At 47.4% G+C, this 21,010-nt stretch overlaps 1 protein-coding gene across 2 annotated transcripts; it reads right to left on the reverse strand.

The window, feature by feature from the left end:
* Positions 1-4,295: 4,295 nt before the first annotated feature.
* axin2 (axin 2 (conductin, axil)) lies at positions 4,296-20,129 on the reverse strand. 2 transcript variants are annotated; one of them, XM_030088801.1, is made up of 11 exons: positions 19,846-20,129; positions 17,664-18,590; positions 15,574-15,705; positions 13,398-13,500; positions 11,320-11,460; positions 10,338-10,870; positions 10,076-10,240; positions 9,778-9,993; positions 9,543-9,677; positions 8,655-8,813; positions 4,296-5,947 (listed from the first exon to the last, which is right to left on the reverse strand). In XM_030088801.1, exons 2-11 carry the CDS (start codon positions 18,470-18,472, stop codon positions 5,821-5,823), a joined length of 2,520 nt encoding a protein of 839 aa, XP_029944661.1. In that variant the 5' UTR covers positions 18,473-18,590; positions 19,846-20,129; the 3' UTR covers positions 4,296-5,820. The 2 variants fall into 2 exon arrangements, with proteins under 2 accessions (XP_029944661.1, XP_029944663.1); XM_030088803.1 differs by lacking the exon at positions 4,296-5,947 and having other exon boundaries at positions 8,661-8,813; positions 9,625-9,677.
* Positions 20,130-21,010: the final 881 nt, after the last annotated feature.

Raw genomic sequence — 21,010 nt, forward strand, 5'->3', positions numbered from 1 at the left:
TGGATAGTTTCTTTATGACCAAGCATCTGTCATCATTCAGGGAGTGAAACTGAGAGCTCTGGAGCATTTTATTGGCTTTTTTAACCAAGCCGTATGAAGTCACATGATCGGTCACATGGTCCAGGAATCAGCTTCTGCAGTGGCGCCTGACCAGTATCCAGATGAGGCCCCCCGTTCGACCACAGAGCCACGGCTGTCTGCGCTGAAGCCCGCCTGGAACAGCCAGTATGACTGATCCAGATTCCAAATGAAGGGGTTCAGGACCCAAAATTGGGGGGTCTCACTCTCTTATATCCGTCTGCTGTGGAACAACTGAAGTGCATTTAAATGGGGCTGAGGTTTGCGGTGACCGGCAGGGAGAAAATATTTTCCCAGGACCTTCACGTTGAGCAGCGGTTTGATGTTTTAACGCTCCAGATTAACCTACGCGGTGCCTTAATCCATACCGCCATGTCTTTTCCTGGTACAGTACGTCATGTAGTCACTGTTTCAGATGGATGAAAAAAGATAATCTCCAATGTTTTTTAATGGATTTTCTTTGAAGGAGGAGCATGTTTAGATCTTTTTTTTTTTTTTTTTTTTTTTTTTTTTTAAACGTGGCTCGCATAGCGATCACTGCACGGGGATGTCAAAGCCTTCCCTCACCAATCAGCGCACATCTGTGCAATCCTGCTCCCTCTTCCTGTTTAGGTTCACATGTGCCCCAGTTAGCAGTCGGGGCGTTTGATCACTTTAGAGGGGCGGGACAGGTAGCAGCCTGGCGGTATCATCTGGGGATTAAACAATAGATCATGGCAGAGATGCAGATGTGCGAGGGCTGAGGTGGAGGCTCGGCATCAAGTCGTGTCGTTTCTTTGCACCACGCGGCTTGTTTTCTGTGTCATCCACCCAGATCGCTGTTGGTATTCTAAAAGTACCTGTTGAAGGCAAAAGTGGGTGAAAAAAATCTGGAAGTGGCAAGGGCGAGGATTAAACACATTTGATGAATACCACATCAAATAAAAGAATTTAAATGGCATGAAGATTTTCACGGTCCTAAACTCTTTGCTTCTGCTTTTCTCAATGGTTCAGAAAAACCTAAAATAAGAGCATAAGAGCCAAATTCCAGCATGAACACCAGTGCAAAGTCTGGGTGTTGCTTACCTTCGAAGTGCTTTGTCCTCATTATTGACGAACATGAGAAGAAACTCTTTCAGGTCACGCGGCATCTTCAGCTATGACCTCTGGTTTTTGGTCACCGAGTCACCACGGGACAGTCCTCCACCACAGAAGAAGTATGCACACACTGAAGCTGCTTGAACCGCCTCCAGAGGTGGTCTGAGATGCAGGGCGACCACATCGACATCGGACACAAGTGCAACAATCCAGCAGGAACAATGGCGACCAAAAACCCTTTCTCCAAACGTCAGGGTGAGCAATCAGCTGTGGCCATTGTGTGTACTCTGAAGGGCTTTGTCACTGCTGTCTGTTTAAAGTGCTTCATAAATAAACTATTTGCATCAGTTTACCATCGAGTCTTCATTGGTCAAATCTCAGAAACAAGCCGAATGCATCAAATTATGGACAAATCTAAGGATAAATAAGGCATTTACTACCAGGATTACTGATTTCATGACTATAGCAAGAGAGAGAGGCTTCATAAACTGGAGCACAGAGCCAGTTAACGTTTGCTCAGAAGACTTTTCAGCACACAAAATAATCACCCGATTGCCCAACGCTCCAGCAAAAACCTCAAGTGTCCCCAAAATCCGGCAACTCGGTACTCCCAAAAAGCTCCACAAGTATGAATAGCAGTCCAGAGTTTACCTAACCCACTGCCTCCTTCAAAAAGATGACCCCATCCAAAATAGCTCGCCATACAAAGATGGGTTCACGAGGTTTTGTGACAGCGGAGCGGCGCTCAGCGAGAGCCTCTTAGTTCTGAAGGATCCAAAGGATGGCCTTCAAGTGTATGCACTGACCTTTGCTGATGAAAGGGCTGAAAATGGTATTTTAACAATATCATGATGCCCTTTCAATATGAAAGGCGGCATAAGCAACACTCTTAACCAATGAAGCTTCAAAGCACAGATGCAGACAGAAGAACAGGGTGTGCAGAAAAAGTGCAGAGATATCGGCGTGGCTGTATGTGAAGCTGTAAGCCATTAGCTATTTAAATGTGAGGTTACGGGGCGCTCGCTGTGATCATAGATGCTTTTTCTCGGCACTGTCTGACACGACTGGAGGTCTTATCTGGCCCGATGCAAAGGACGAGCTCCACCAAGGCTCTGCAGAATCAATTTAATGGCCTTTAACTGAAATTAAAGGTTAGCAATGATGTGATTCTGTTGTTCTCAGGCTGGAAACAAATAAAATACAAACTTTAAGGGAATTTTAAAATCTCGATTGCTATTATTTTTTCAAATCCATGCTCCATGCATTCTCCTTAATTATGCTGACAAGTCTCACTTTATTAAAATATGAGTAACGCCATATTGATTTAAGAAGACAAGTATAAAATAAATGTAGCTTACATGAGTTCTTTTATTTTACAGAGCAAGTGTCATGTTTTATGTTGAAGCTTTCCTATTAATTTTTCACCCTTCTACTTGAAATTTTGTGCATTTCCATCCGTACATAGAAAAACGCATATTCTCACTGTAATTTTGGCAATTATCATTATAAAATCAACATTTCAGAGTGAAATTCCCATAAATCACAGTTGTGATGAGCATCATGATCTGCAGATATCAAACCATTCATCTCCATCTGTTGGACCAGGGCCAGACAGGTCAGCAGTGGAGTGAAGGTTTACACTCTCACCTCGGAGAGATAACGTCCCGGGGTTTGCTGAGGCAGACTTTCTGTAGGGAGTTTGCATGTTCTAACAGCACCTTGGTTTCCTAAAACAGTTAAAAAGAAAAAAAAAAAGTTTAGTGTTAAGTGTGATAAGTAACAAAGACATTCAGTGTGAGCCTTTCTTTATGCGTCTGCTTCAACGCGCAAATCTATCCAGTGTGTTATCGTCACCGTACCTGGAGCTTCAGGACCTGGAAGAGACAAGACACTGCAGCTGGAGCACCAAACTGAAAACAGTCCTGAAACTGTCATTTTTTTCACATCAGTCAGAACTGATGAGGCTTTTCAGATGTCAGCAACATTTCTTCAGTAACTTCAGGAAGGTCCTGTGGCCTCTGGTATGCGACGAGACACACTGTGACTGTCTAAAAAAAAAATCTGCAGTGTCCTGCTGCTTGGGAGAAAATTACAGACCTGCTTTTTTTCTTCCTCTTTTTTTTTTTAAGGAAACTTCTAACTTCTATATTTAGATTTGTACTAGTGACCACCAGTGAGCTGAAGGCCTGCAGCCACCGATGGAGCCGGGAGGGTGTTGGTTTGTTTTAATGTAAACTTCCTAAAACCTTCAGGATGTCCACTGAGGAACTTCCTGCTTTTATAGTTTGCTGCTAATTGTTTCATATGGCGCTAATGGATCTCTGACCCCTTCAGTCCAGCATTCAAGACACTTTGAGGCACCTGATTTTCATAATACTACTGGGGCCCCAGACAACAAACGATAAGGGAACCTTTTCAGTCCCTTGAAGAATTAAATGTTCTTGAGACTTCTGGTAAAAATCCAACTTTTACTCAACCCATCTTTGATTCACACTAAATCATGGCTGTGGTTTCGCAGCCTATTTATCTCCAGCTCTGATCCGTTCTGAATGCATTTCCCACACTGGCCGGTTTACAGACTGTATGAGTTAACTTACTTTCACACAGACGTGTCTTCAGAGCGGCCCAGCGAGTTATCATCCGTTTAGCCTACTTGGGTGCGAGCTAAAAGACCACATTACACTCACAGTTCATAAAATGCCGCAGGAGGCCGAACACTTTAGCATGTAAATAGCTTTGTGAAACGCACTTGTGACATATATTTGCCAAACGTCTCATTAACACACACTTAGTTCTCCTTCCGAGCCCAAAACACACACAGGCTCTAGTGGCCAAATTAATGCTGCATGTTTTAATTTCCAACAGGGAGTACATTAAGAGCTGATAATGGATGCAAATCTGGAAGAAATTCCTCACTGGATCCAACGATTTGCACTCTGCACAGCAGGAAGTGTGTGCTGGAGCTCTTCATTCTCACACACACACACCAATTAGAACTGGAAAATCCACGAGCCCCCCTCCCCATCACAACACACACACACACAAAAACCATAGGAAGCATTTTGCTAATTTGAAAAATAGAACATTTTAATAAAGGCTACATCTCTTCATAATTACAATAATTAAAGTACCGAGGCATCTTTTCGACTGAGCTCTATAGAACGCATAATTTACAGTTTACAAGTGGAGCCGAGGAAGCCATGAAAAATATCATAAAACATAAACATGATGAAACGGATACTAAAAGGCATAAAAATATCTTTTAAACATAAGGCCCCTTGTGAAAACCAAGGGATTAATAAGACCCTGAAAACTGGGTGGGACATGGCTAGAACCCATGTAGGCACAGTTACTGTACTCGATTCAAACACTATGAACATAGTGTGTTATCACCATCATCATCATCATCATCACCTGCAGCTCCTTGTGCAGGTTTCAAACACACCGTAAAACTATTCTCTCTCTCTCACACACACACACACACACACACACACACACACACACACACACACACACACACACACACACACACCACACACACACACACACACACACACACACACACACACACACACACACACACACACACACACACACACACACACACACACACACACACACACACACACACACACACACACACACACACAGGTAAGCACATTGGGGAGCACACTATAGAGCTTTTTGTTGGTAAATATTAACATAGGTGTAAACACATTTCGGGGACTTGGAGGACCTGTTTCAGGGCAGTTTCCTCTTTAGTAAATATGTAGGCTATTTGTGCGATGCGCGCGCCACGGAAACAAAAGGCACTAAGACGTGACAGATCAAGGCTAGCCGGGCAGAGTCCCAGAGTCGGGAATTAAACATTAATAGCATTTTTCGTTCGATTCTCAAAGCAGACCAAGAGCTCTTCGGAGCAGATGGGGACACGTCCACAAATAGCACTGCAGTAGTAAATATGTTATCAAACTTTTAAGTGATAGAGAGCCATTCTCAACAGCTTCAGCAGTAAGCTCTCCGGCCGGGAGATCAGAGATGTCCCACTAAATCTCCTGGAGTAGCGGTGGAGGTTTTTGAAGAGGTATTTCTGAAGTTTACAGTTCTACATGACGGGCTGAAGAGGAATGAAAACTAGTTCCTTCGCTTGAGAACCGACGCTCAGTAGGGAGAAATCACCAAGGTGGGATATTGGAGAAGTTTCTCCAAGCAGCTTGTCCATGGAGGAATAATACGATTTGGGAGAGGGACGTTTTTCCAATAAATAGCGAGAAAAATCTTTACACAGCAATACAAGCATCACAATACAATGCAATGTACATGTATATCTGCATATACATATTATTGATGTGCTAGCAGCACAGGCAGGCTCTCAGTCCAGATTCAACCTGCTGGAACCGCTTCACTGACGAGTGGTCTTTCACCAAGAGTCTCAGGAGATTTCTCTTCTGGAAATGTTTCAGTCCAGCAACACAGTCCAGAATTTCTTCACTTCATAGTCCAGTAATGTCGACATCTCGTCCTGCTTTTTGTTCCCTCTTCCTCTTTTTCATCCCGACCCTCGGCATGTCTTCAACGTCGCCGGCGTGGTCGTCGCATTGTGTGTGTGTGAACCGGACATCCCACGGGTGGCGAGGCATCGGGAGAACATTCCGGAACGCCGGCTCAGTCCATCCTCTCCACCTTGCCCAGGATCTTGCCCTCGTAGGTGGGGAGCAGGGAGCCGTCGTCCGACACCTCCTCGAACACGGCGCCGCACTCGAACTCGTCGCTGGCCTTCTTGAAGTAGTACCTGCGGCGGAGAGACGAGGCGTTATTGACCGCGGGACACGGGCAGACGCTGAAGTCAAGTGTTCGGTGGTCGTTTCACTAACGGCCACTCTGCAGCGAAGCCGCCTCCGGCCCGAGGTGAGGTGAAACCTGCTGCTCTAAAACAAAGAGGCCCCCTCTCTCCGCCGCTGCCCCCCACCCCCCCCCCCCCTCCCTTCACCTCCACTTGTTCTCTCTTTTCACGTCTCCCTTTCCTTTCTCCCTGTTGTGTTGTGGTGAGTTTTGCCCTGGCTAACAGGGGCCAATTAGACCCGTGTGCAAATGAAGGGGTCCTTTGACAAAGGCTAAAATTTCGGGTGCCTGTGAGTCTGCCTGTGTCATTACCCCCCGACTCCTCCACACACACACACACACATACACACACACCCCCGCTGGAAGACACACATGCACAGGCTTTCTTTCGCTCGCTCCTCATCCTGGCTTCATTATTACAGGGACAAAGAAAAGAAGAAAGGAAGGAGGAGGAGAAAGAGTGAGCCGCGCACCGTGTCCTTCCTTGCCCCCGTCGATGGCGTGAGCTCTCGCTGGGAGCTATAGGACGGGCGGCTGATGGACAACTTTTTCTTTTTTTGTTGTGTGTTTTTCGAAGAAGAAAAGAAAAATGTAAGGAGGGGCTTCTCATCAGCCATGACTTCACTCAGCCATAATGATGCAACCCCCCCCTCCTCCTCCTCCTCACCGCCATCCTCATTTTAGAGGAAGGGAAACCAGCAGGGGTGGGCTGGTTAGCAGGGGCTCACAATCCACTCATTAACTATGTAATGGAAAAATGCCACGATTTGCTCCGTGTGTGGGGCGACTGGAACGTCGGTATGTTTGTGCGTAATTTTTTTTTTTTTTAAAGACGAGCGCCTGACAACATGAGGCTTATAAAATAAGAGCTACAGGCTTTAAAACATCCTTGGCGAGGTGCTGGGAGTGAGGGTGGTCACTAATAAAAAAAAAAAATGCAGGAAGACTTCAACTAAAGAGGAAAACGTGAGGCCTCTGCGAGGAAAATAAAGTGAGTAAATAAGACGAAATGAAAGAGCGCAAGACACGCCTGATGACTGTTTCCTAATTCTCAATCTGAAGAAGAAAAAAAAAAGTCAAGCTTTCCTAGCTTTAAAAAAAAAAAAAAAAAAAAAATCTTCAAAGAGCCATGAACTTTTTTTTTTTTTTGCCAAGAGAGACAGACAGACAGAGCCTGAATTTCCACTGGAACATGTTTTATGTGGCTAAATCCCCCCACTCCACCCTTTCTCCCCTTCTCCCTCTCTCTCTCTCTCTCTCTCTCTCTCTCTCTCCGTTTGCACTGACATCTGGCACCAATATCGTCTGGCAGGGCCGAGCAGTACTGTTCTTTGTTGAACCGCTGCCATGTTGAAATGACCCAACTCCACACATTCTCTGGCTGCTATTAAAGCACCGTACGGCTCGCTCGCTCCAAAAAATGTGGATGGTATGACACAGGAACTGGGACAGCGAGCCAGGGAGGAGGAGGAGGAGGAGTGGAAAAGGGTGATAAGGAGGTAAATGGAAAGATGTGAAGAAACCTCGGCTAAGTGATTTTTTTTTCTTTCAGTTCACATCTGGACAGGGAGAAGTTTCTCTCAAACTTCTTGTCTTTTCTCTCCTCTGCCAGTTCACCTGTAATTATTAACACAACAGTCAAAGCTGGGCTTATTCCTGGAGACCAGTGGCAGTCTAAACAAGAAATGTCTGATCTTTCCCTTTAATGCCCACTGGAAAGAAGCAATCAAAGAAAAATCTTGCTCCGCAAACACGCGGCCTCAGTCAGGGCAAACAGGCGGATCTGGCATTTAACAATCTGCCTTTCAAAAATATCCATAAAATGATTACAGCATGTGTAAACATTGTGCACATTCAGCACAAGCACGTTGGTGTGTGCGCCCTTACGTGTACGTGCACGCCACAAACACACACGAGAGAAGGAGAAGAAGAAGAAGGAGAAGAAGAAAAAAGAGAAGTAAAAAAAAAAAAGAGAAAAAGAGGCCCTGATAGCATCAGTGAAGAATTTGCACGCTGGCCATTTGTGTGAGTCTTTGTTGGTTGAAATGAAAGAGGCTGGGGCTTCAAAGCCATGTGTATTAAGTGTGCCTTAGCATGGAAATCAATACCAGATGGGACCCAAATCGCTGCAGTTCAAACTCTCCCACCACCCACCCTCCCTCCCTCCCTCCCTCCTGTCCTTTCCTTTTCAGTGCACCCTGAAAACACACACACACACACACACACGCCCGCCCGCACGCACACACGCACACACCTCTCAGATCTGTATGGTCACAGTTGCTGAACACATTTAAAACATAAAGCCTTGAGTAATTCAGTTATCTACTTTGTCTTTTCTCCCAGTGGCGGTTTGTGTGTTTCCCTTCATTCAGACTCACTTCATCATGTGATATGATTCACACTAATCTTCCTCATTAACTTATCACAGAGCAATACTGAGCCTCCCATGACGTCTGACACTACTTTACACTATAAATACACAGGAACTGAATCGAAAACTGCTATCAGACCTCCAACGCTTGAGATAAACCATTCCCTTTAATTTAACTTTACTTCTGTTTTATTGCATTCATGTTTCAATGTCTCTTTTCCCAGGTGGCGACTTCAGGTGTCAGGTCAGGTGGTTAAATCTGTCAACTTCTCATCGTGCCACACACCTGTAGTTGCCTTTCTTGCGGAGTTGCTCCTTAAAGTGGCCCAAGGTGAGACTGTGACTCTTCATCATCCTCCGGTAAGGAATCTCCTCGCCACAGAAGAAATAAGTCACCACAGTCTCCCCGCTGCACAAAGCGTGGCTGGTTAAAACCTTCTTAGACCTGCGGAGACACAGACGGAGAGAGAGGTTGTGTGAGAGAGGAAGTGGATATCCTTATAGCAGACACAGACCCAAGCTTCTGAAGGATGCTAACTGCTAAACTGCTGGTTCCAGTTCGGATGACAGTAACTATACTAGAAATACAGTAGCAGCACCCTGCGAGGGACCCGGCACCATCAGTGAGTGTGTGCTTCTGTGTGCATGGAGAAGGGCCGCGGTGTTATCAATTCCCCTTCAGCTATGTCCAAGGCTTTGTAGGCCCACTTCAGAGGAGCTCTCTCTTTGCTAAGCTCTCCTCGCCCCAGCCGACTGCCAGCTCACTGAAGGACAGCCAATAAAAGTGATACATATATATGAAAGGGATGTCTCAGTCAGGTGGTGCGGTGACTATACACTCCCAACACACACACGATTCATGCAAACACAGAGGCAGTGCCAGGCCGGTGTGTGTGTGAAAGGAGCTCAAAATAAGCCTTACAAAAAAAGGGCCACCTTCTCTTTTTCCAGTGAGTTTATGTGTGGGTGCAGCATGCATTTGATGTGTAGCTTTTTTTTTTTTTTTTTTTTTCCACACAGCTGCTGTTGTCTATGTGTATACATGTGCAGGCGACAGGTAGGAAGAGTTAAAAAGGGTCCAAGTACACTGGAGGTTGGAGGCTACAGCTGAGAAGAGGAGGAAGAAGAGCGGAAAGGAGAGGAGGGGGAGGGCGGGACGCTAGAGGCATCGTACTCTTCTGATTGGAGAGCGGGGCTGGTGATGAGGAGGCCAGCAGGACTGGGAGGGACAAGAGAAAGAGGGACGGAGCCCTCACCCTGGACAGGCACTAGGTGGGTCTTCTCTCGCTGAAGGCTGTTCACTGAATGCCTGTGAATTGAGATGAACATAATTATTATTAAAAAACTTGGATTTCTTTGATCAAGCATGAAAATGGAATTGGGCGCAGTTCATGTTCAACTCTGTTTACCTCTGTTTGATGGTCTTGGTAGAAACCTCCTCAAGTCTGCGGCAGGCCTCCTCCAGCTGGGCCAGCGTGTTGGGAGGGGGCAGGGGCGGCATCGCAGGGTCTTGGATAAATGGCTGAGCTGGCTGATGGCTCCGCAGGTGCCCACAGCTTCCACCGCCGCCCCATGTGTGCGTCTGCGTTGAGGTGCCTCCAAAAGACTTTTTGGTGCTCTGGGTACTGCAGGACAACAAAAAACTTAGTTTAAATAACACAATTAAACATGAATATGACTACAATATACCTTCAAACTCCTGCTGACCTGTGAGACTTGTGCCTGCCCTGTCGCTTGCTCTCCAGGATCCACTGCAGCACGTTCTGGGTGGGATCTGTGGTGTCGCTGGGCAGCTGGAGGGGTCCACAGTCCTCTGCGACCCCATCCTCAGCTCCTGAGCGACATGCGCGCCTCGACAACGAGTTGGAGCGTCTGTGAGGAGAACAAAGACAGATTATTTTTTTTTATCTGTCAAACAGGAAGAACAGGGAAACGGAGACTTGAGTCTGGGCCGGTGTGAGTTACTGACCCCATGCTGCTGTCGGTGGAGACGGCGCCACACATCTCTCTGCCCAGGCTGCGGCTGCGCTGGTAAGGCTGGCAGGGCGGACACTCGCCGCTGCCGGAGCACACGCCGTGCACCCGGAGGGCCGCCTCCCTTTCAATCTGCTCCTTTGACTTGGGACTGGCGTGATGGTGGATGTAGTGGTGGTGGATGTGTTTGGTGCTCTGCCTGCTCACGAGGGTCCTGTTGGGGCCCAGGGCCACGCTGAACGCTGCCGGGTCAGAACCAGGCGCGGAGGCGGCGGAGGGTCCGGTCCTCAACAGAGTCTTGATGCCGAAGCTTGCATTTGTGTAGGGCCGATGCTCCGGGGAGCTGGAGCGAGGGGAATGCCGGATCACGGCAGGGGACTGACAGCCGGGGGTCTTGAGGACCCGGGAAAGGTGTTCATCCAGGATGGCCTGGGGGTCCTCGTCAGAGGAGCCGGGGAGGAGAGTCAAGGGATGGGGGGAAAGCTGAGAAGTGCTTCCCAGGATTTCTGTGTCATCTCTTTCCTCCTCCTGGGAAAAACAACGGATACAAAACAACAGTTTCCTGATGAGTCACTTTCAGTGGGCTGCAGTTCTAGCTGCATCTGGGGACAGCTGTGCAACTAGTCCCAATTACATCTGAAGCTCCTTTAAATGCATCTGACAAATGCGTTTTTATTTTTCTGAGCAGCAAAGGATACATTCTGTGAAGCTCTTGTTAACCCAGATCATCCCATAATGCAGTGAATCCTAGAACCTTCAGTGAAAATTCAGTGTTTTATTTTCTATGTATCCATTTTCTGTTCCTTTTTCATCAAATTCAGTGTTGCTGGGGGCTGAAATTGACCCAAACTATAGGTGAAGGGTTATATTATTTCCATCTTACACTTTAGACTCTAAAGTCACAGAAAAATACAACCTGGACCAACACTACAACCAGTTTTCAATGCATTTTGGAGGGAGAAAAAAAATCAACAAACCTCCTGGATCTGCTGCAGCCTCTCTTCCAGAGAACTGATGGTGTCCTGGTCCCTCTTCAGGCTCTCCAGACGGGAAATAAGCTGGGCTGCAAACTGTGCTGGCTCCATCGGGACCATCTCTTTCGGAGGCCGACGAGTGCGCTTTGGGGAAAAGGGGCATACATTAATGGGTTTTTTTTTTTGTCACCACTGCAACCAAGGTACTGTACTTTCCAACTGTTGCGGATATGGACCTCCCCTCCCCCCCGCACCTCATCTGCTTACGTTTACACCGTTTTCTACCAGTGGCGGTACTGATTAGGACACTCTCCTGGCACCTAGGGCTACAGGGATGTTTTAAAGAGGTGGCAGGACTGGTGTATGGTCATGCTGGGCTCGGCCTCGGCTGGTTCCCACTGTCACCATCAGCAGGCCTCTTTAAAGTCAGCTCACTTCAAAGGCTTCCTCGTCAAATATCAAACACTCAGTGGGGGGAGAATGGAGTGGTGGAGGGAGGGATGGAGGGATAGATTGATGGGAAGCAGTGGCTTTACATCTAGGAATAAAAGCCACACATCAACAGGGGGTGGAAGAGAACTCCAGGGAGGAAGGATGAGTGATAAAAAAAAAAAAAAGGGGGGAGAAGTTGAGATGCAGAGATGTGTGCTCACAGGAGAAAATGAAGAGAAGGAAGGACTGAAAGAAAAAGATAAAGGTGCCAAAAAAGGGATCGGAGATCAGAAAGGTTGAGGTAATTTATACACCCCCCTTTCCTTGTCACACACTGGGCACCTTTAAGGTATTGTATAGTGACAGTATGAAAGTGTGAGTGTGCATACACACACACACACACACACACACACGCACACATCTTAAATTATTTGCATTTTTGCACTGGGGCTTTCTTGATTTTTTTTCCTTCTTTTTTCATTTCTCATATCCCTTTGTAGTGGGGATAAAGGGGAGAAAAAAGTGAGAAAAAGAGGGGCTGTCTGATGGTGCCTGGGGCTGGTGCACCATGGGAATGGCAGCCATCGCCAAAAATCAGACAGGAAACAAAAACAAGAATAAAAGCAAGAATAAAGCAAAAGGCAGATACCGAGAGAGAAGTGGCAAGATCCAATCTGCCGTTCTTTTCTTAATGCAAGTAATGGCTTCTGCATAATCTTAAAAAAAAACAAAAAACTTGAGGGTCACATCAAGTTTATTTTAGCAGACTGTGTCTTGTTACCACTGCTTCTACTAGCTGTCCCCTTTCTGACTCATTTTCCCGCTCCTGTTAACCTGAAGTTAGCTTCTCTTGAGCCTTAAGCTACCAACTCCCCTCTGACCCGCTGAGAGCTCACATGACACGCTCAAACTCTTCCCTTAGATCCTTCACTTTTAGGGGTGGGGGCTGGCTCAGAATGTATGCGTCTGTGTGTGTGTGTGTGTGTATGCAGGGGGGGTGGCAGTGCTGTGGAAAAAAAAAAAAAGGGGGCCAGCTCTGTTGGAAGTTGTCACTTCCCCGTGTGTTTGCTCCATTCATCCGTGGATCAAAGCGCTGCGTGTGCGTGCGTGTGCGTGTGAATGTGTCTGAGTATCTTTGTGTTTTTGTTGAGGAACCAGGCTGATTTCAGAGCCCTCGGGATAAAGCGGCAGAGATCTTCCTCATCTCTCCCTATTCTCCATATTTACAGCATCGGCAGGGAAGAAAAAGCCCCGGTGTGTTCGGAGCGCTGCGGCGATAAACAGCTTAGAGACCTCCCCGTCTCCCGCAGACTTCAAGGAACCCTAATGGGGGTGTAGGTGACACCAAAGGTACAGGGAGGGGGCTAGTGTTTGTATGTCTGCTTGTGTGTGTGAGTGTGTGTGTGTGAGTGTGTGTGTGTGTGGGAAGCTGGCTCTTTGACGTTCCTCTCAGATCTTTGCTGGTGTTGTTGAATCGAGAATGCCAAATACAGTTTGCGCGGTAACTATTCATAGAACCAAAAGAGACCCGGAACAGAGGGTGGTATGGAAATTACACTGTGGGACCCAGGCTCAGAAAGACTTCTGAGCATGTGTCTTGTGTGGTAACGCGTGCGCGCGCGTGTGTGTGTGTGTGTTTGTGTACTTACAGGGAACGCAGGCAGAGAGACTTGGCTGTTCAATCTCATGTTACGTTGCATCTCTCTCTGTAGCTGTTTCTTGGAGCCCAGTTTATATGGAGGGACGCCATCTCTGGGGGTTGCATAGAAAAGTGCACAAAGGTCAATTACCCAATCAGATACATCATTAAGGACCAAACAGCCATTCAGGAAGAAGCTTGTTAGCCAACTGGGTAGATCAAACATGGCTCAGGCAAGAATAAATTTAATTTATTAATCCTGCAATCCATTTTGCGTTTCATCTCTTCGGCTTAGTCTGAGAACAAAAAAAAAAAAGAAAAAAAAAAAAAAGAGGTTCATCATGCCAGCATTTCTGGTACTGTATGTGTGCCGGAGCATATCGGGTTACATGGTTGTGAGTGAAATGATGAGAGGCTTTATTTGCCCTAGAAATGAACGTTCATTTGCAGCTCTGGCTGCAGCACAGGGTGCCCCTGCTGTCCATTCACTTTTAGCAACACACACTCAAAGAAACCTGCTGTCCTGCCCAGAAGTGGTATCAGCATTTGCATTCCCCTACTGACTTTTACCATAAGCTGAGGACTCTTCTTAGCATTAGCTTCTCATTATACTTTTTCAAAGAGTTACTGCAGGACAGGACCCATGGGTGCCGCTAACCTGGTTAAATCTATGTGAGGGGCTGAACGGCTGACTGGCTGAAAAATGAAATCAAACAACAAACAGCAAAGCTCAATCTTCAAACCGCAGCACTTGACAGTGTAAAACAGTGTCTTTCCTTCCATGCTAAACAGCAGTTTCCTGGTGACCTAGCCTAACTGAGGAGCACTTTTCCACTTTTGCTTTGAAATGCCACAGTCATGCGCATGAGCTAACCCCCCCCCCCCCCCCCCTCCCGTCTCCTCCTCCCCCCCCGTCCTCCCCTCCCAATCTTCATTTGGCAAGCGCTGCCGCAGCCAGCCTCTGATCTCCGCACATCAAAAGGCTGGTTTGTAAGATAAGGTAATGTTTGAAGTCTGCGCAGCTGCATTCCCCAGCGTCCAAGCAAATCCATAAATAAGATATAAGCAAAAATCCCCCCTCCACCAACTCTCTTTTCTCTTCCCACCCAACTGCCTCCTCCCCCGTTGCTTTTTTTTCCCCTTTTCTCACCCCCCCTCCAACCCTTTATCTGTAAATTAGATTCAAATGTTTATGGCTCTTTTTAACTGACCTAAAGAGAGGCAGATATTGTGATCAAGGCCAAAGCGGGCTGGAAATGAGGTGGGGAGGTTGTGTCCCTGCGGCCCGGGCTTTGTCGCTGCACGGGGCAAAGTACAGCAGCATTGGACTGTATAAGCCTCGGTCTCTTTGAAGCCAGCCTGTCTCCAGATATGCCAGAGCAGAGGACTCCCTATTGTAAAAACGGCTTTATAGCTGCCGTATTTATGTGCCGCCCAACCCACCGCTTGCTCTGAACGTCAGTGTGTCAGTCTTTAAGTATAAGCTACAGCTAACCTCGCCGTTTCACTGACATCATCCATGGGGGCTGCGGCGCCTCCCGAGAGAGATGAAAAACTTCTCTTTTTTTTTTCTCTTGCTTTCCGTCCAAAACCAGCTGACCTGAGCGCCGCTGCGGCCTTGATCTGTGCACCATGCTATGACTTCATGGTACCTTGTCACTTGAGAGACATGTGATTATGCCGAGTAATCCTTTAGAAGGACGCGGCTCGAAGCACGTACACTGATAAGCACAGACCACATGTGGACCGTGGCATTGCGTGTTCAATTTCCTAACTGGCCCTCTATGCAGCCAATAAATGTGCAGGGAGCAAAACATGTCACGACATAACTCATTTCAAGTGTTACTGCGAAGGTTTGTTCTCTTTTGCAAAGTCAACCTTGGTCATAAATTGATGGGGAAATAATCCAAAAGTTATCTCACCCTCATTTTTCATTTCCTTGAAAATAACAACTGACCTTAAGTTTTCTTGTCTGTTCAGCTTCAAGTAAGAAAAAAAAAAAAAAAAACTGGCATTGACACACTCCACATTCTGACTGATCTGCATCTCACACCCAACCTCGAACTCTCAACAGCCAGCACCAAGAACACGTCAACTTATCTCCTATAGGTCTCAATACTAACTCATTTCAAACTCAGTTTGCATCCTCGCATAAACACAGGCATGTTTGGATAATATTCACTTACACACTGCTGTCAGTCACCGACATGGCATCGTCGGTCAAGGCGTCACTGGAAACCTCGCTGTCATTGGTGCTGCTGACAGGGGCAAAAGATCCCACATGGCAGGGGTTGAGTGAATCTGCCCTCTTGTACGATCTGGGGAGGTTACAACAACAGAGATCAAATTAATATTAACACAACTCTGCGGGAGCGTCCGACAGGTGCTTGACAACTTATTTCTGCGGCCCGAGAAGTGAGTTGAAGTGGATTCCTGAGAGACGCAAACAGGTTGTATCTTCAGCCATTAACTGAGCGGGCGCACATGTGTGAGTAGAAATTTGTCTGTGACTAATAACTGCTGTGATGAGCGAATGTGAAAGGCCCATCTGGGCCCTGGCAACCTTCATCTGCTCGGGGAAAACTGCACTTTCTCCGCTCACCTTCGTGAATGACACACCATTTCTCTTTCCTGCTCTCTCATGGATGCTCAGTCTTTCCTCGGCGTATATCGCCTGTTTTGTATGCATTCTCGTCATGGTACAAGACAAGGAGAAAAAGGAGGGGCGACCAAATGAGAAAGAATAAAAAAAAAGTATGGAGTGGAAGCATGAGTGTGTGTCAGAGAAGGAAAGAAAGGGGGGAAAGAGGGAAAAGGGGGTCTTCAGAAGGAGGGAGAGACCCAGCATGACTAAAGCTGTAGGCCCCAGCTCCAGGCTGACCTTCATAGGGGCTTGCAAAGAGTCAGGTATTTAACACAGCTGGCCTTGCATTCTTGCCTCCCTGCCTCTCTTTCACCCCCTCATTTATCCTTTCTCCTCCCTCTCTTTCTTTCATGAGTTGCACACCCCCCCCCCCCTCCTTCCCGCCACCCTCCTCTCTGCCTCTGTCCTTCCTTTCCGCTCTCTTTCCCCTCACTTTCGCTCCAAAAGCATGCCTCGTAGTCCCCATCCCTGAGTTTTCAAAAGGAAGAAAGATAAAAGTGGAGAAGGCGGGGGGAAAGCAGCAAAGGAATCAGAGGAGAATTGACGCAAACAAGAAAAGAGGGAAGAAGAGAGTGAGTGAGCGGGTTCGGGTGGGGGGTGGAGGGTGGGGGTGTTGAATCTGTACTGTAGCTGCTGCCATTCAGGATCTGTTTTCTTCCTTTTAAAGAGAACCTGAGTCAGACGAGAAGAGGTGAGGAGAGGAAAGGAGAGAAAAAGGAAGAAATGGTTTCCACATGTTTTGAATCTGTGGGGTGACAATGGGAGGAGGGAGGGGAGAGGAACCGGGGGTCCACGTGAATAGAGGGGCTCGTCTACCAGTTTGGCCGAGAAGTATCACATTAAAAGAAAACTCCCACTGTTCCTGCCAACACACACAAGCTGTCAATCTCTCTTGTCCAGAGCAGGGAGCTGTCAGTTTGCTCAGCCTGTTGGTGTAAGTTTGCAACAGGACTGTCAGATGATATCCCACAGTTGACAGCCTAACTAAAACAACTGTTTTTTTTTTTAAATATATATACATATATGCTCAAATACTTTGCAGAATTATACACTTTTGAATTTACATTTGTTTAAATAATGACTCCATGCTGAACTTAAACTGCATGCCTTTAAAATTAGAAAGAAGACAAGGCCATAAGAAGACTCCAAAGAGACGAACTACAGAACATGTACTTCAAAGTGCCATCTATAGATTTACTGAAGATTTATATCTCTGCTGAATGCTTGAGGACAGTGCGGTACAGGAGGAGGCATAGCATAGCAATGTCATCATCTATTATTTGCTGGCTGGGGCCAAAGCCAGCCGTGCTCTGTGAACTTTTCCTGTGGAAGACGATCCCTCATTCTGCGGAACTATTTCAAAGCCCCGGAAATCCAGGCGAGCGCCAGCAGAGGACTGCTGCTGGAGACAGAGAGAGAGAGAGGAGAGGAGCCAGAGAGAGAGAGGCACAGAGTTTTCTGCAAACTCTGGATGGGCGGTGAGAAAAACATGTGTTGCAGTTTTTTGCGCATGAGATGAAGGGTAACAGATACCTTGAGAGTAGTAGAGTTTTATACCCAAGCAAGAATCAGTGTTTATTTCACATCAGAGCAGTCAGAGTTAAGAGAATAAAAAAGGTGTTGCAGACATACCTGTATCCTCTCTCCATCACCTCCACCGCCCTCAAGGACACCGGGGCCCTCTGTCCCTTGGCCGACAGTCCAACCAGTGCTTTGGCTTTGAAATCACAGCTCCACTCCTCCTCTTCATTAAGCGTGGGCAGGTATCCACAAACAACTTGCAAGTCGGCCAGCCCGTTGGAGTTGACGTGACTCGGGTTTTCTCCCCCGGTCCTCACGTACTCGAGGTAAATGTCGGAGGTCAGGAACATCTGGTAGGCGCTCTCCTCCATGTTGGTCTGGATCTCAGTCTGCGCCTGGTCGAACATGGCAGAGTCGATGTGCTGCCTCTTGATATTATCCCGGATGAATGTTTTAGTGGCGGGCTTCAGCTGTTTGGCGACGATGCTGTTGTTTTCTATGTAGCGCTTGTAAATTGCTTTGGCAACTCTCTGCGTTTTGGTATCCTTGAGGTCCATTTGTCTGAATCCGTTGCAGGCGAACCAAAAGTCTAAAGTGTCGACACATTTCTCCCGCTCCAGGAATGTCCTGAAAAGAAGAGCACCGTCCTGGTCCCCGAGGAGAGAGTGTAAAGACTTGGTCCACCGGGACAGCGGGGAATCCGGGGACGCGCTCCCCTCCGGCTCCCCCAGGCCATCCTCGTTCCTCCTGGCCGATGAGCCCGGCGAGCCGAGCAGGACGGATTTGAGGGGCTCCAGGGGCTTCATCATCGCGAGTTTGCCGGGGCAGCAGGGCGCCTCGCCCTCCTCCCCAGGCACCGGGGGTCGAGGAGCATCTTCGCGGAAACTACTGGCGATCTGGTCCATAAGCGCCCGGCTCATGGCTCTGAAGGCAGCAGGAGAGAGCCCGTGTGCTGTCCGCCTCCTCCGAGCTTCTACTGTAATCTCCTCACTCTCTTATGTCAGCGGGGGAGCTTCTCTCTAGCTGCCCGTCTTCTCTCTGAAACACAAAGTATTGATCTAATCAAAACCAGATCCGCCCCAACTTCAAAGGGGCAGAGGCGCAGCAAGAGTCTTTTCAGACCTCTACGACTTTTACAGAAACAGACCAGTTCGTAGAAAAAGCCACGAAAAGAAACTAGAGAAAACGCTGCAGCTGCATTACATAAACATTCATTCTTAACGTGGACTCTGATTTCTAACGAGCAGGACGTAAATTAATAAAAAAAAATCGGAACTAATAATCCACTTCAGTGGCGCCTCACCTGAATCGACACCGCCGTCCTTTAAGATAAGGACACCACAAGTAGTAATTAACTCAAGTCAAGCGGAGATGATAACTAAAGACTCCTCATTAGTCATTTTCTAATCAAAGGCGCGGGGACATCACGCACGGACACGCACGGAACGCTTCCGGATGCATCACGCCTGGATTCGGGGGTTGAGAGCCCGACTGTCTGCTGCACAGCCCGAGCACATGTCCCTCTGCCATCCCGGACACTTCTTCCCTATTCCTGGCCAGTCGTTTCCTCCACATCTCATCGCAAAAAAAAAAAAAGCGACCAAAATCAGGCTAAATTGAGCCTCCCCCTCGAATACCTGTAGGACACCGATGTGGGACAAACTCCAAGAGATGGAAAACGTGACCGAAATAGTTATTGGAGTGAAGTGCCCGCTCGCTGCTGCCGCTGCTTGGTGTGCTACTCCTGGATCGAAATGTTTCAAACAGCCTGTCGTCTCACTGTAAGCACTTTGTCACGGCTTATCTGCGCCGCGCGCCCCCAAAGCATCTGCGTTACAATGTACCAGTAACACCTTGCAGATGTCACTTTGTATCACCGAGTCCTCAACACGCCACAGACCGTCTAAAACCACCAACCTGATGGTAGAGTAAATTACATCCACGGTAACGCAGTATCTTCAGTTTTTTCCACATTCAAAAGCCGAGCAAACAACCTCTGTTCAAACATCCAGGCTCAAGTACAGCAAAGTCTCAGATGTTGTGGGGGAGGACTTCCACAAAAAGAAACTATCACTTTATAGAAAACAGTACTTCTCATGAAATGAAAAAAATATATATATATATATTGTCGAAAATAAAGTGAAAGCCAAAGGAGCGATTCTGTGCGCTTTTCGGCTTTAAAACGCAGGAAAAGCGACTCGTTTTCCCCAGCACATTACTTCAAAGGCGAGTCAACAGCACATCAAAGAGAACTCCAATGGGGGCCAGTTTGAGGAGGCACACACCAACTTACCATCGATCCACGAGTTCTCTCCCTCAAATTAAACTCCGGTTTATTTCTCTTCTTTTATCCACAAAAAGCTCGTATAATCCACACCGCGGCGCGTCCACATACAGTCCGTTCAGGTTCGAGTCGGTTTACGGAGAGAAAAATGCACTCGAGAGGAAAAATCTGGCTTTTCTCCCTCCTCCTTTTCTCCTCCCTCTGGTTTCAGGCTGCCATGCCGCTCGGTAGGTCTCTCCTCTCCTGTAGGCGACTCCAACACCAACTGAACCGAGAGGCTGGAGCGGCGCACTTCAAAGTCAGCAACCGACTGCCGGGTCCCGGCAGCTGCATAAAAAACAATTCCTCCCGGTGAAAAAAAAAAAAAGAAAAAGAAAGCAAGGGGGTGAAACAAGCGGCGGAGATTCCCAGATATGCTGCAGACACGCGAGATGAAACGTGTTTGAAAAGGTTGCTCGATTTATTTTCTCTCATGCGCGGTTTTTCCCCCCCTCACACAGCGTTTTTGGAAGATCCCCCCCCCCAGATCACGAAGTTGCAGCTACAGTGTGAGGACCTTATCAAAGACTGGCAATCTTGAGCCAACTCCCCGAGGCTTTGGAGCGTCAGAAGTAACTGATCTGCCGCCCCAATAGCATTATAGCTGCAATCCCTCTGTTGCTGCATAAACTTTAAAGACGCAGGGATCGCCTCGCATAGTTTTTCAGATTAACCCATTGGAGTCCCGGAGATGCACAATGCGCTCACCGGCTTGGATTAAATAGCACATTTAAACCTTTGCAATGCATTTGTGGCCACATTACAAGAAGGCAGCACTCCTGCAGAGTAACGAAACTGTGACTCCTTCTTTCTTTCTTCTCTTTTTTTAAAATCTTTTTATTGAGCAGAGCCACTGATATGCCCCATTCGGCTCACTAATGGAAACGTTGCAGACATGCATCTAAAATCAAGTGTAGTCACTTCACAGTCCTCATTCAGATACAATATGTTGCAATCGGAGTGCTGTTATCACTCCACAGCTCCTACCAGTGGCAACAAGGGCACATGCACACACAGCAGATTTAAGCAGCTGCACACAGCGGATAAGTTCTCTAAAGGGTGTTATCATTTCATTTGAGCAATGACAGCACAACTCGTCTTTGCACCTCTGACCGTGCACATCTTCGCTTTGTGC

This window comes from Salarias fasciatus, chromosome 4 (assembly GCF_902148845.1).
Source record: "Salarias fasciatus chromosome 4, fSalaFa1.1, whole genome shotgun sequence".
NCBI lineage: Eukaryota > Metazoa > Chordata > Actinopteri > Blenniiformes > Blenniidae > Salarias > Salarias fasciatus.

What these genes read in the sequence shown, in the direction of transcription:
- axin2 (XM_030088801.1), bottom strand. Translation starts at nt 18,472, where the DNA reads ATGAGCCGGGCGCTTATGGACCAGATCGCCAGTAGTTTCCGCGAAGAT. An exon ending in TCTCTCTGCCTGCGTTCCCT is followed by an intron (nt 11,461 to 13,397) that starts GTAAGTACACAA and finishes TTTTCCCCAAAG; the next exon opens with CGCACTCGTCGGCCTCCGAA. An exon ending in CCCGCTCTCCAATCAGAAGA is followed by an intron (nt 8,814 to 9,542) that starts GTACGATGCCTC and finishes GTGTCTCCGCAG; the next exon opens with GTCTAAGAAGGTTTTAACCA.